The sequence below is a fragment of the Zingiber officinale genome, chromosome 9A (genome assembly GCF_018446385.1).
Source record: "Zingiber officinale cultivar Zhangliang chromosome 9A, Zo_v1.1, whole genome shotgun sequence".
Classification (NCBI taxonomy): domain Eukaryota; kingdom Viridiplantae; phylum Streptophyta; class Magnoliopsida; order Zingiberales; family Zingiberaceae; genus Zingiber; species Zingiber officinale.
The window spans coordinates 51631076-51646075 of record NC_056002.1 but is presented as its reverse complement, the minus strand read 5'-3'; the positions used below and the strand labels follow the sequence as shown (position 1 = coordinate 51646075).

The 15000-nt window shown below is 45.1% G+C and overlaps 1 protein-coding gene across 1 annotated transcript; it reads right to left on the bottom strand.

The window, feature by feature from the left end:
- Window positions 1–4203: 4203 nt before the first annotated feature.
- On the bottom strand, window positions 4204–6413 carry LOC122019206 (uncharacterized protein K02A2.6-like). Its single transcript, XM_042576702.1, has 2 exons — window positions 6089–6413; window positions 4204–4367 (listed from the first exon to the last, which is right to left on the bottom strand). Exons 1-2 carry the CDS (start codon window positions 6411–6413, stop codon window positions 4204–4206), a joined length of 489 nt encoding a protein of 162 aa, XP_042432636.1.
- Between the last annotated feature and the right edge of the window lie 8587 nt (window positions 6414–15000).

The following is a 15000-nucleotide window of genomic DNA, read 5'->3' as shown; positions in this document are numbered from 1 at the left end:
GGGGCTCCATTAGGTAAGACCCTATTTTCCTTCTTGCTATTCTTCACTAACTGAGGTATTTTTCTTTTACTCCGTAGAGGCTACTATGCTCCGGGCCTATTCTTCGAATATGAAACAACAATCTCTGTCCGTTTTGAGAGCTTTGAGTGAGGAGCTTAAACAAGGCTTGGCTGCTTCCTCACAATCTGCCCCTTCTGCCTCGCAGTCTGCCCCACCTGTGCCAGCCCGGGCGGAAGCTTCCCCGACTCTTCCTCTGGATGCTGCTTCTATGGAGGGCCTTGCTACCTTGGAACAGGCCGAGGAAGAATGAGTCGCTTCTCCCCCGCCCGCCAAACGATTACGCCTCCAGCGTAAAAGGAAGAAGGTTACTCCTGCGATTCAGGAGTCCCCTCCACCTCTTCCTTCAGCCCAGCGTTCATTCACGACCTCTCAATCTTCAGAGGCCAAGGCTATTACTCCCGACTGGGAGATGGCTCTGGGACCAAAGGTTCCCACACTGTCGCCCCTAATGTCAGCCCAAACACCCGGTCAGGCTCTGACTTCTGAGCAAGCCTCTCTTCCTGCTCAGGCCTTCTCTCCCGGGCAGATCCCTCTTCCTGTATTGGACCAACCTGGGAGCTCGGCAACTTTATCTGCTTCGCTTCCTGTTTCTGCTCTGGCCTCCACTTCTCGATCTCAGGGGAGAATCCCCAAAAAGTATTCCTTCACCACCTCTTGGCGCCTGCCTTCCTCCATCGATCCTGATGCCACCGAAGAAGCTGTAGAAGAGGTTCCTCCCACTGTCAGCCTGGTTCAGTTGCAAGGCAAGTTAGCCGCGTCCTGGTGGTCAGGCAACCGAAAATTTTGGAACAATCGGCCGATGGAGGGACTGGATCATGCCTCTCGCCAGATAATCTCTGTGAGTTTTTCTTTTCTCAAGGCTTTTCCTCTAAAACTCCTTATAATACTTCCCTCTGTGTCTTGTGCAGGCCTGCTCCGCCGGCCTAAGTGCGGTTCAATATGCGACAAACTTGCAGAGGGAGCATGAGGAGCTGAAGGCTCGCCTTCAAGAACTGAAGCTACCGCTAACTCCCCGAGACCCACTCAACCCGACGCCTGGGGACTTGGCGTGGTATCTCCGATTAATTGGGAAATCTACAGAGTCGGCCTGGAACATTTCCCACGTGGCTTTTGAGAAGATAAGGACCTTGGAGGTGTCTCTGCAGACCAGCGAGTCCAAACTAACTTCTGAGGTGGAGAGGCGTCGCTCGTTAGTATTTGAGTTGGATGAGAAGGACGCTCGGTTGACCACCCTATCCTCCGATCTGAAGAGTCTGTAAGAAACCCAAGAGACTCTTTAGAAGAGTTTAACAGATGTTCAGGGTCAGCTGGCCTCCAGTGTCGACCGGGAGAAGACCCTCTAAAGTAGTTGGGAGGCCAGCCAAGCAACACTCAAATTAATGCAGGCTGATCTTTTGAAAGCTCAGGAGAATGCTTCCCAAAGTCAAAAAGATTTGGCTTTGGCCCTAGCCGATGTTGAGAAGGCCCGGGCAGAGCTGGCAAATTATCAGGCAGGTGAAGCTGATCGTCTAAGAGCATACAGGCGGTCTTACGTCACATCTCCTTTCTTCCTGAGGAAGATTGGAGGTTTGATGAACCTTATGTTATGCTGTGGCGCGGCCGGCAGGGCTCGTCAAATGTTTGAGCAGGATCTACTTCACTCTGCCCCTTCAGAAGACTTCTTGGACACTGCTTGCCTGACGAACAAGCTTCTGGCCGGGTCATTTCCTTCCTTGAAAGATGACGACGACTTATTTCTCCTTCCCGAGCCTCCTGCTGATACTGAACCCTGATGTGGTACTGTATGCTAAACTTTAATGTAAAAATGAAACCGCCAAACTTTCGCTCAAACTATTTTCTTTGTAATTTCGGATTTGTCTTTGCCTTAGACTATTTAACCTTCTTATGATATGTTAACCTTCTTATGATATGTTAACCTTCTTATGATATGACATGACTGCTTGTTTTCGATCTTTCCTTAGCTTATTAGCTTCTTATCAGTTGCCTTATATGTTTCCCGACCGATATGAACCGTGGCAATATGGAGGTGTACTTCGACCTTCTGGTTCAAGTTTTATCCAGCCCTGGCTGAGATTCCCTTTTTTACCCCGACCTATTTTCCTTGCCTTTTTCTGCTAACCGCTCAACTTGTCTTAGCAAATCACCCTGGTCTACATTTATATCCTGACATATTTAACTTGCCCTTTTCTGCTGATCGCTCAACTTGGCTTAGCAAATCACCGTGGTCTGCGTTTATATCCCCGACCTATTTAATATGCCTTTTTCTGTTGACCGCCATGGCTCAGCCACACCCCCCGGTCTGTTCTTTCCACCGTAATCCTGGTCAGGATAATTCCAGAGCGGGCAATCAAGGGTTAAGATCAGACCGGGAATCATAGAACACTTTAAAATGGTTGTGTCTTTTACCAAAATCTATCTCCTCGTACTTCGCGCTGACGCTTTTCCAGATATACCCTTGGGCGTTATTTTCAAAGAAGATCCATCGGCCCTCTTTGCTCCTGCCAATTGTTGTGGGTCGGTGGATGATAACTGACTAAACTGCCCCTCCGCCCAGCGGCTATAAATAATCTCCTCTCTCTTTTGCCTCTAGACTTTTCACGTCTTCTTGCCTCCAGACTAAAGAATCCCTTACTACTCCTGAATCCCTGTATTTGCATCGATAGCTTCCCGCTTGATCTCTTCTCCTTCTATTTCTTTTCACATGACATCCTCCTCTCTTCTATCTTCTCTGGCGGTAACATATTTTCCTGGCTCATCCACTTTCGACGAACTAGATCGGGATGATCTACGATATACCTACAGAGTTGCGGACAATGCACATGTGATCATCCCCACCGGAGTACACTAATTTTTTGCTCCTCCTGATGGATATTGCACCTTCTTTAAAGAACAATTTGTGGCTGACCTTCGTCTTCCTCTTCACCCCTTCTTTTCTGACGTGTGCCGCCACTTCAAAATTCCCCTGGGACAACTGACGCCAAATTCTATAAGGATCCTCTGTGGATTTGTAGTACTCTGTGACGTATGCGAGCTGTCCTGGTCCACCCTTTTGTTCCACTGTTTCTTCACCCTCTGGCAACATGAAGAAGGCTCATTCCGCTTCCAGCCTCGTCTTCAGACTGCTTTTTTCTCACCCCTGCAACCTTCTGAGCCGAACTGGAGAAGCAAATTCTTCTTCATTCGATTTCCCCATGAAGTACAGTGGCCCCTGCAATGACAATCACCACTTCCCCCAAGCCCGCCACTGGGGGATTTTCATCTTGATACATCCTATATAGAGACTTCCTCTCGCTTGGCAGGATGGCAACTGAACTTGACGCGTTTATTATCTGAGGAATTGCTATCCTATTTCCGCCTGAGCTATCTTACTCCTGAGACACCTCACTCCCTAGATAAGCTTCTCTTTTAGTTCTCTTATAATTTCATGCATTTTGTTTTTCTTACTGTAGCTGACCTCTTACTTTGTCTTGTACAGCTGAGGTCTTAACCCGTCCTTCAGAGGTTCAACCTCTTCCTATAAGCGACATGGAGATAATGAGGCGCGATCGAGTTATTTTAGAAAGGAGATCGCTCCCCTACTCGACCTCGACCCATGTCGGTGTAGCTTCCCCTGCAAATCCCTGACCTCATCTTCCTCCTAGAGCCTCCTCTACCGTCCGACCTGCCTCCTCTGCTTGTCCCGCTCGTCCCAGGACTGCTCCTACATCTCGGCTTACCACCTCTGTTTGTCCCCGGGCCCCGCCTACAGCCCGACCCTTCACCCCGACGCTTCTTCAATTCGTTAATCCTTCCCTACCAACCTCCAGCCCTAGTCGCGACCACGGTCGAAGATCAGCCAATGCCCCCTTTGCCAGTTCTTCCTTCAGAGAAGCTTCTCAAGCAGCTCGTCAGGCCCGTTCTGTAAATGACCGCACGTATCGTGATTCCCCTTCTTCTTCTCGGCGTAGGGTTTGGCTACCTTTCGAAGATTCTGACTCGGACGATGAGATGATTAGCCCTTGGCTCAGAGACTTCACCGCAGAGCCCCTGATCCCATCCGAGACGTGCGCCCTTCCGTTGTTCCTCCTCCGTCGCCTCCTGTTGCCACCACCACGCCTCCCATTGCAACCACTACGCCTCTCCCAAGCCAGGCAAATGCTCCTCCTACTCCACCTGTGGTTCCGACCGAGCCTCCGCTAGCTCAATCTTCCACCCCGCAACAGCATCAGAGCACCGAAGTTGGCCCCTCACATCGCCCTTCACCAGCTGCCTCACCTTCAGCGCCTTCTCAGGTGCCCCCTCAGCTCCTTCTGGCTCAGCTGATGGGCCTTCCCAGCCACCACCATATGTTCCTTACTATTATCGTACCACTGCTCCTTCTGAGGCTGAGTTACGGTCACGACAAGATGTTCCCACCAGCTCCTTGACAATGAAAGGTCGTTTGACCACTTTGTGGGAAGAAAGTATGCATCAGATGGAACTCTTGCCGCCCCCTGCCCAGATGGATAGATTCTCTGAGCTGTATATCAAGGTAAGCTTCCATGATTGATTACCACAGCTATTATCCTCCCCATGCTTATCAGATGTTTCCTTTATGTCCTAGGCCTGTGCAGAATCCCTGATAATAAACCAGTCCTTCCATGTTGTTCATCATCAAAATAAGGTGTTGCGAGCTATGGTAACAGAATTGGAGCTTCAATTAAAGGACCCTACGCAGGCTAGTCATGCCCTGAGAGCCGAAATAAAGGATCTGACCAAAAGGAAGACCCATCTAGAAGTATCCTTGGTGCGGGCTAACCACAAGCTTAAAGGCCTTCGAGAAGAAAAAAGCCAGGTTGATGTCATGCACCAACAACACATGGATCAACAAGCTTTGGTGCACCAACGAGTCATTGACCAGCTAACCTAGAAGCTACGTGCTACCGAAACCCTAGCACAGGAGCAAGACAAGAAACTAAAATCCCAGGCGGCCCAATTAACGTCTCAAGCGGCAGAACTTCTGGCAGCCCGGACTGAACTGGCTCAGGCCCGAGCTACAGCTGAAGGAGTATCTACAGCCCTGACTGTTTATAAGGAAGGGGAGAATGATCCCTGCAAACAGAGCTGCAACCTATACCTGCGTTCTACAGAGTTTTGTACACAAGCAGGACAGCGTTTCTCCACATCTGTTGTATATGGTGCGGCTGGGGTTCTGCGACAACTTTATGAACAGGGCTACTTAAAATCAGCTCCTCCTGATGAGTTTTTAGATCTTGACCAGATCCTTAAAGAGATCTCGGATGACATCTTTGCTCCTTTCAAATGATTCTCATTCACCGCCTGTACATAATTTAACTTAAAGACTTCCTATGAAACTTTATTTCTTTTCTTAATGCACATCCATTTGCACTTTGAGGTTTACTTTGCTAAAATTTCTTAGTTTGTCGAAAGAAATATTAGGATATACAATTTCCGCTTTGACATATCCTCTTACCGCACTATCTGGTCTACTTTCAGCCCCGACCTGTTATCCTGATCTGTCAAACATATGACAGCCCGACCTATTCTCCTTTATATGCTTCTTTAAACTCTATAAAGTCGCAGGTAGTTAGTGCTTCATGGTCGATCTAGCTTCTTGCCCTGGTTATCTTGTAAATAATAAGCTCCGAACGATAATTTTTTGATGACTTTGTAGGGCCCATCCCACTGAGGTGCTAACTTGGCCACGTCTCCCACAGGCTTAACTTGTTTCCAGACCAGATCTCCTTCCCCATAAAATCGAGGAATTACTCTTCTATTATAATTTTGCCTCATTCTTTGTCGGTATGCCTCCAATCGAGTTGTCGTCCTGTCGTCCTGTCGCGGGTTTCACTAATGAGATCCAGCTCAGCCAACCGTCGCTCTGCATTTTCTTCATCGTATAGTATCCTCCTGACTGACGGTATTCCGATCTCTATGGGTACTACCGCTTCGTTCCCGTAAACTAGATGGAATGGTGTCAGACCTGTACTTTCTCGGGGTGTTGTACAATAAGCCCATAGGATGCTTGACAGCTCCTCCACCTAGTTACCTCCCACATGATCCAACTTAACCTTCAGACCTCGTACTATTTCTCGATTGACCACCTCAGTCTGACCATTGCTTTGTGGGTATGCCACTGAAGTGAAGGTCTGCATTATGCCAAACCCCTTACACCAAGCTTGGATTTTCTTCCTTTGAAATTGCCTTCCGTTGTCTGACACCAATTTGTGTGGAATACCGAACTTGCAAAGAATGTTCTTCCATAGAAATTGGATGACGGCATCTTCTGTGATCCTGGCCAGGGCCTCTGCTTCTACCCACTTAGAGAAATAATCCACATCTAGCAGTAAGAAGTGTTTCTGGCCTGGGGCCATTGGAAATGGTCCCACAATATCCATGTCCCATTGATCAAAAGGGCACGAGACTATAGATGTTCTTAGCAGAGCCGTCGGTCGATGTGTTAAATTTTGATATTTTTGGCAGGACAGGCAGGTGTTTATCAGCTTGTGAGCATCCCTCTACAAAATAGGCCAGAAATACCCAGCCACGAGTATCTTGCGAGCTAATGTCCGACCTCCTACATGACTGCCGCAGTATCCCAGATGTATTTCTCGCAAGGCTTGGTCTGCCTCCTCCATGCCCAGGCATTTAAGTAAGGGTCTAGAGAAGGACCTCTTGTAGAGATGATCCCTGATCATGACATAAGCATGGGCTTGCTTCCTGACCAGCCGTGATTCTTCTGGCTTCTGGGTCAGCCGGTAAGATACCCTGCCTAAGATAGCTGATCATGGGTGCCCGTCAATCAATAGTTGCTTCCCTATTGTTTTGCAAATCTATCTGAGCTATAAGGAAGGTTTGTGCCGTTGACCGGTCCAATACCCAAGTGGTTAAGGAACTGGCTATCTTTGCTAGCTCATCTGCCTTCTCATTCTCCGCCCTGGGGATTTTGATATTGTGATTTCTGCAAATTCCTCTTTCATCTTCTCATAAGCTTCCCGGTATACTTGTAATTTATCACAATTTATCATAAAGTTGTCAGTCACTTACTGAGTTACTAGCTGGGAATCTGAGTAAATGATTACCTGGGCAGCTCCCACGTGCCGAGCTGCCTGCAGTCCTGCCAACAAAGTCTCATAACCAATTGGAGTATATCCCCTTGGGGAGATATCAACAAGACCCCGACTCCACTTCCTTGATGAGTGGCCGATCCATCCACATAGACCTTCCAGGTTTCTTCAGAGTTGGTCTGATGAATTTCTGTTAACAAATCTGCCAAGGTCTGTACCTTAATGGCTGTGTACGGCTGGTATTGTATGTCATATTCCCCTAACTCCGTCGCTTATTTGATAAGCCGGCCTGCAACTTCTACATTAGTCAGGGCTCTTCCCATGGTGCTATTGGTCAGAACTGTGATAGGATGTGCTAAAATGTAAGGTCTTAACCGTCGAGCCATAAGGACCAATCCATAAACCAACTTTTTGAGGGTCGTGTATCGAGACTCGGCCCCTTTTAATAGATGACTGAAGAAATACACTGGTCGTTGTACATTATCATGTTCTTTAACAAGCACAGCCCCTACGGCCTCGGGGGTGGCAGATAAGTAGACCCATAATGGTTCTCCAACAACCGGCTTGAATAGAGATAGCAGAGTCTCCAAATACTTCTTCAGCTCCTCAAAAGCTCGGGTACATTCTTCATCCCATTGGAATTTGGAGGCCTTCCTGAGCACTTTGAAGAAAGGAGCAGCCCAGTCTGCAGATCTGGAAATGAATCTTAACAGGGATGTTATTCTGCCGACCAGCTTCTGGGTTTCCTTCAAATTCTAGGGAGGATGCATATCACGTAGTGCCCGAACTTTTTCTGGATTAGCTTCTATTCCCCGCTCGATCACCAAGTAACCCAAGAATTTTCCTCCTTTAGCCCCAAATAAGCATTTCAAGGGTTCAGCTTTAGCCCATATTGCCGGAGAGTCTTGCAGGTTTCTTCTACATCCTTGATCAGGTTCTCGGCTAAGGGGGACTTAATGAGTATATCGTCCACATAAACCTCCACGTTGCGCCCGATCTGCTCCTGGAAGATCTTGTCCATCATCCTTTGGTATGTGGCTCCTGCGTTCCTGAGATCGAAGGGCATGATAGTATAACAGAAGGTACCATTAGCCGTAATGAAGCTAACATTTTCCTGATCCTCCACCGCTAAAGGAATCTGATGATATTCCTGGTAGGCATCCAGCATACAGATCCTCTCGCAACCAGCAGTTGAGTCCACCATCTGATCGATCCAGGGTAGAGGATAGCAATCCTTGGGACTAGCTCGGTTGAGGTCTCGGAAGTCTATGCATACTCTCCACTTATTATTGGGCTTCTTCACTAATACCACATTAGATAGCTAGGATGGGAACTGCACTTCTCGAACATGCCCTGCCTTCCTGAGCTGATCCACCTCGGCTCTGATTATTTTGTTCTGGTCTGCTGAGAAGTTTCTTTTCTTTTGCTTGACCGGTCGGGAGTCCGGCAGTAGATGTAACTTGTGCTCTACTACCTCAGGCTTGACCCCAGGTAACTCCTCTGTAGACCAGACAAAGACATCCCGGTTACGGATCAAGCATTGAACTAACTCTTCCTTGAGAGGAGGAGGCAGATCGCTTGCCAGGCGAGTTAAACTCTCAGGTCGTTCAACGTATAGTTGCACCTCCTCCTAGGGGATGAGTTCTTCAGCCATAGGCACAGACTCTTCTTGAACAGCATGGACGCCCCCATCTTGCATCCTTTGATTCTTCCTAGCCTCCACCCGTACCATATCAATATAGCATCGGCGAGAGACCCTCTGCTCTCCCTTGACTTCCCTGACCTGCTCGCCCACGGGGAATTTGATTTTTTGATGAAAGGTAGAAATAGTAGCCCTAAATTCATGCAGGGCGGGCCTTCCCAAGATGATGTTATAAGAGAAGGGGGAATCCACCACTATAAAAGTGCTTCTCCTAGTGCGCACCAATGGCTCGGTGCCTAGAGATATGACCAGCTTAATCTGACCCATTGGCTTCACCTCATTGCCTATAAATCCATATAGAGACGTAGCCACAGGCTGGAGTTCAGTGGCATCAATCTGCATCTCCAAGAATGTAGTTCTGAACAGAATATTAAGCGAGCTCCCGGTGTTAACGAAAACCCGAGCTACTCGGCTGTTGGCGATAATGGCCTTGATGATAAGAACATCATCATGAGGCAGCTCCGGACCTTCCAGGTCTACTGGCCTGAAGCTGATGACAGGGCCAGAAGCCTGCTCCTGGCTGCATCCAACAGTGTGGACCTCCAAGCGATGCACATGAGATTTGCGCACTCTTCCTGAATCTCCATCAGTTGGCCCTCCAGAGATCATACCAATCTCTCGAACGGCAGCGATACCTCTATTCTCGGCCTCACGCACTACTTCCAGCTCTCCCCCCCCCCCCCCCCCCCCCCCGACTGGGTTGATGAGTACTGGGTCCTGCTAGGTCGGGGCAGGGTTGCCCGGCTTGGCCAGCCGTAGCTCGCTGTTCCTCCATCATCTTGAGTACTTACGGGGCTAACTCGGGCGGCGGTAAGCCTAACTCTGCAGCCCGCTTGGAGTCCCGAGAGAACTGGAAACAATGATTAGTATCATGAGTACGAGATCGATGATAAGTGCAATACCGATTGTTCCACGGTCCAGGTCGGGGAGCATGCAGAGCTACGACTTGAGGGGCTGGTCTAACCTCCGGCCCGGGATGGAAGGTAGGTCTGGCTTCCCGAGCGCGCGGCAGGGGTTAAGGAGGTGGTTGAGGCACCCTTCTTTCCGACTTATTGGCAGATGGAGACAGTCTCTCGGCTTTCCTCCGGGCCGCCTGTGCTTCTTCTACTTTGATATGGCAAGCGACCTTTTCCACCATCTCATCAAAGTTCTGTTGGTTGCTACTCGGTAAACCTAGAGGTTCCACTGTACAAAAATTTTGTACAAAGGTCTGAACCTTTTCCTAGCTACCATGTGTTCTTTTAAATTAAATTTTGGATCTCCTGTGGAACTTAACACGTTTGATCCAAAACTTAATCTATTTGTTCTTTTAGATTTTGACTTGGATCTCCTGCGGAACTTAGCACGTTCAACACAAGTCACCTTAAGTTATTAATTCCATTAAATATTAATTTCCATAATTGGTTCCCAGTACTGACATGGCGAGGCACATGACCTTCTTGGATATGGGAGCAACTACCACCGACTAGACAAAACTTTTTATGGAAAGCTAATATTTAATTTCCTAAAATAACTTTAGGTTAACCGAAAGGAACAATCAAATCACAAGGAAAAGAAAAAAAACAAAAGAACACAACATCGAAAAATGTATTCGAAATCCTAGAATCGTAAGCCTCTTGTATTTGGTATTATTTCCTAAAATAACTAGTATGATGCGGAAAGAAAAATTACTAGTTATACCTTTTAGAAAGACCTCTTGATCTTCTACCGAATTCCTCTTCTAACCTCGGATGTTGTGTGGGCAACGATCTTCCAAGATGAGAAACCACCAAACACCTTCTTCTCCTCCTAGCTAGGTTCAGCCAAAACAAGAAAGCTTCACCAAGGAAGAAGAAAAAAACACCAACCAAGATCCAAGGGATGCAAGCTTTCTCTCCTTCTTCTTCTTCTTCTCCAAGTAGTATCCGGCCACCACAAGAGCTCCAAGCCAAGAGAAAGGTTCGGCCACCACAAAGAAGAAGAGGGGAAGAGAGGTTGGCCATCCACACCAAGGAATAAGAGAGGGAGAAAAATAATAGAGGTTGTATCTCATGAAGACACCCCAACCCCCTCTTTTATATTCCTTAGCCTTGGTAAATTAGGAAATTTAATTACAATAAAATTTCCTTAATTTCCTTGACATGATTTAATTGAGAAAAATAAAATAAAATTTCCCAATTAAACTTATATTGGTCGGCCACATCATAGAGAAGCAAATTAGACAAGTTTCAATCAACAAATTAAAACTTCCTAATTTGTTTCCGGAAATTTTTAAAAAATAAAATTTCTCTTCAAAAATCCCTTCATGGTTGATAAAAAGAAATTTCTATAATTTTAATTTTTCAACATGTGAATAATTTTTAAAGAGAAAATAAAATATCTCTTCAATCTATAAATAAGGAAAGAGATCTAATCTCTTTCTTTAATCTTTTGTAGATCCTTTTTAAGAGAGATATTTTAATTTTAATTCTCTTTAATAAATTATATCTTCCACATAATAAAAATTAAAATTAAAATTCTTTTTAATTTAATTATGGCCGGCCCTCTCTAGCTTGGGTTCAAGCTAGGGTCAGCCACCCATAAACCAAGCTTAGGCCGACCCTAGCTTGATTCCCAAGCTAGCTTGGCCGGCCCCCTTTAGGTGGGTATAGAAGGTGGGTATAGGTGGGTATAGTACTCTATAAATAAGAGGCTACGATAGGGACCGAGAGGAGGAATTGGTTTTGGTCTCCCGATAAAATTAAGCATCCCGTGTTCACCCCGAACACACAACTTAATTTTATCAATGATAATTCATTCCACTAGAGAACTATTATTGAACTACCGCACCAATCCCAAATTACATTTTTGGGCTCCTTCTTATTATGAGTGTGTTAGTCTCCCTGTGTTTAAGATATCTAATGTCCACTAATTAAGTGAGTTACTGACAACTCATTTAATTAATATCTTCATCCAAGAATAGTACCACTCAACCTTATCGTCATGTCGGACTAAGTCCACCTGCAGGGTTTAACATTACAATCTTTATGAGCTCATCTTGGGGACATTATCAACCTAGATTACTAAGACACAGTTTCCTTCTATAATCAACAACACACACTATAAGTGATATCATTTCCCAACTTATCGGGCTTATTAATTTATCGAACTAAATCTTACCCATTGATAAATTAAATAAATAAATATCAAATATATGTGCTTGTTATTATATTAGGATTAAGAGCACACACTTCCATAATAACTGAGGTATTTGTTCCTTTATAAAGTCAGTATAAAAGAAACAACCTCAAATGGTCCTACTCAATACACTCTAAGTGTACTAGTGTAATTATATAGTCAAGATAAACTAATTCCTAATTACACTACGACCTTCCAATGGTTTGTTCCTTTCCATTTTGGTCGTGAGCTACTGTTTATAATTTATAAGGTACTGATAACATCATCTTCTATATGTGACACCACATACTATGTTATCTACAATATAAATTAATTGAACAACTACAAACAAATGTAGATAAATTGACCAAATATGATTCTTTATTCAACATAAATGTTTACAAAAGCTTAGACTTTCAGTATACACTCCAACAATCTCCCACTTATACTAATGGCTAAGCTGCCATATCTTCTACCATACATCTGATTCTCATTCCCTCCAGATGCCGATTGAAAGCTTTCGCTGGAAGGGCCTTAGTGAAAGGATCTGCCAGGTTATCCGCTGATACAATCTTGGCGATGACAACTTCTCCTCGCTTCACGATATCTCGTATCAGGTGGTACTTGCGCTTTATATGTTTACTTGCCTTATGAGCTCGTGGTTCCTTCGAGTTTGCAACTGCACCGCTATTATCACAATAAATTGTGATGATTTTGGGCAAACCAGGAATCACATCTAAGTCCATTAGAAAGTTCCTGAGCCATACTGCTTCTTTAGCTGCCTCAGAGGCTGCTACATACTCAGCTTCCATGGTTGAGTCCGAAACGCATTTCTGCTTAACATTCCTCCATGAAATGGCTCCACCTCCTAAAGTAAACACATAGCCTGATGTAGACTTACTGTTGTCCCTATCTGATTGGAAATCTGAATCCGTGTAACCCACAGGGAGCAAATCGTCTGCTTGGTAAACTAGCATATAATCTCTAGTCCTTCTCAGGTACTTTAATATATGCTTTACCGCAGTCCAATGTCCTTGTCCAGGGTTACTCTGATATCTGCTGACCATGCCCATGGCAAAACAAATATCAGGTCTCGTACATAGCATTGCATACATAAGGCTTCCTACAGCCGAGGCATAAGGAACTGCTTTTATGTTTTCTATCTCCTTTGATGTCTTAGGAGACATCTCTTTAGATAGAGCTATTCCATGCCTAAAAGGTAAGAAACCTTTCTTAGAATCCTGCATGCTAAAACGAGCAAGGATTGTATCTATATATGAAGCTTGGGACAGACACAACATTCTTTTCTTGCGATCCCTTATTACTTTGATCCCAAGAATGTGTGCACACTCTCCTAAGTCCTTCATATCAAATTGTTTGGACAACCATACCCTTACGTCTGATAATACCTTGACATTGTTGCCAATTAACAAAATATCATCTACGTATAGTACAAGAAATGCCACCACGTTTCCGTTACACTTCTTATATACACAAGACTCATCCGGACTTTGAATAAATCCATATGACTGGATTACTTCATTAAACCGGATGTTCCAAGATCTTGAAGCTTGCTTCAGTCCATAAATGGACCGATTGAGCTTGCACACTAGATGCTCTTTGCCTTTTTCAATGAACCCTTCTGTTTGCTTCATATGGATGTTCTCTTCAAGACTTCCATTAAGGAAAGCTGTCTTGACATCCATTTGCCAAATCTCATAATCCATATGAGTAGCAATGGATAAGAGTATCCAGATAGACTTAAGCATGGCTACCGGTGAAAAGGTTTCCTCATAATCGATTCCCTCTTTCTGAGTGTACCCTTTCGCAACAAGCCTAGCTTTGAAGGTTTCTACCTTCCCATCTATCCCTCTTTTCCTTTTGTAGATCCACTTGCATCCAACGGTTTTTACACCATCAGGTGGTTCTACAAGCTCCCAGACCTTATTAGAGTACATAGACTCTATTTCAGAATTCATCGCCTTTTGCCAAGATGCTGCATCTATATCTTGGAGTGCTTCGTCATATGTCCGGGGATCAGGTTCATGTTTACCCGGGATCAAGTTCGAAGACTCTCCCAAAAACATGAATCTCTCAAGCTACCTTACAACCCTCCCACTACGATGAGGCACCGTCTGTGGTTGTGTATTATGTGTGACACGTGTTACAGTTTCTTGTGGTACTTCATCTTGTACTGTTGGTACTAAAGTAGACGTGTCCTCTCTTAGTTCTTCTAAAATAACTTTACTACTGGGCTTGTGATCCATTATATAGTCTTCTTCTAAAAACTGGGCATTGGTGCTAACAATGACTTTCTGGTCTTTAGGACTATAAAATAAACCTCCTTTCGTTCCTTTGGGATATCCCACAAACACGCGAACTTCTGTACGAGATTCTAACTTATCAGCATCTGGTTTCAGCACATGTGCTGTACTACCCCAAATCTGAATATGTCTTAGACTGGGTTTTCGCCCATTCCACAATTCTGTGGGAGTAGAAGAAACTGATTTAGAAGGTACTAAGTTCAGAACGTATACTGCTGTTTCCAGAGCATATCCCCAAAACGAATTTGGTAATTCTGAATAACTCATCATCGATCTAACCATCTCCATAAGAGTCCTATTCCTTCGTTCTGCTACACCATTTTGTTGGGGTGTTCCAGGTGCAGATAATTGGGATTGAATCCCGGCCTCTGATAAGTAATTCCTAAACTCTCCTAAGAGGTATTCGCCACCACGATCAGATCGTTGTGTCTTGATACTTTTACCTAGTCGTTTCTCCACATCAGCCTTGTATTCTTTGAACTTATTAAAGCACTCGGACTTGCGGCGCATTAGGTAAATGTATCCGTATATTGAATAATCATCTATAAAAGAGACAAAATATTCAAAACCACCTCTTGCCTGGACAGATATAGGACCACACAAATCAGAATGAACCAATTCTAACACTTCTTTGGCTTTATACCCCTTGGCCTTGAATGGCCTCTTGGTCATTTTACCTTCCAAGCAAGATTCACAAGTTGGAAAATTTTCCAACTCTAATGAACCCAAAAGT

Bases quoted from the DNA above. Each gene is read 5' to 3' on its own strand.
- LOC122019206 (XM_042576702.1), bottom strand. From the start codon at position 6,413: ATGGCCCCAGGCCAGAAACACTTCTTACTGCTAGATGTGGATTATTTC. The intron at 4,368-6,088 runs GTAACTAGGTGG...GTGGCTGGGAAG, and splicing joins TAAGTTGGATCATGTGGGAG to GCCCATCAGCTGAGCCAGAA.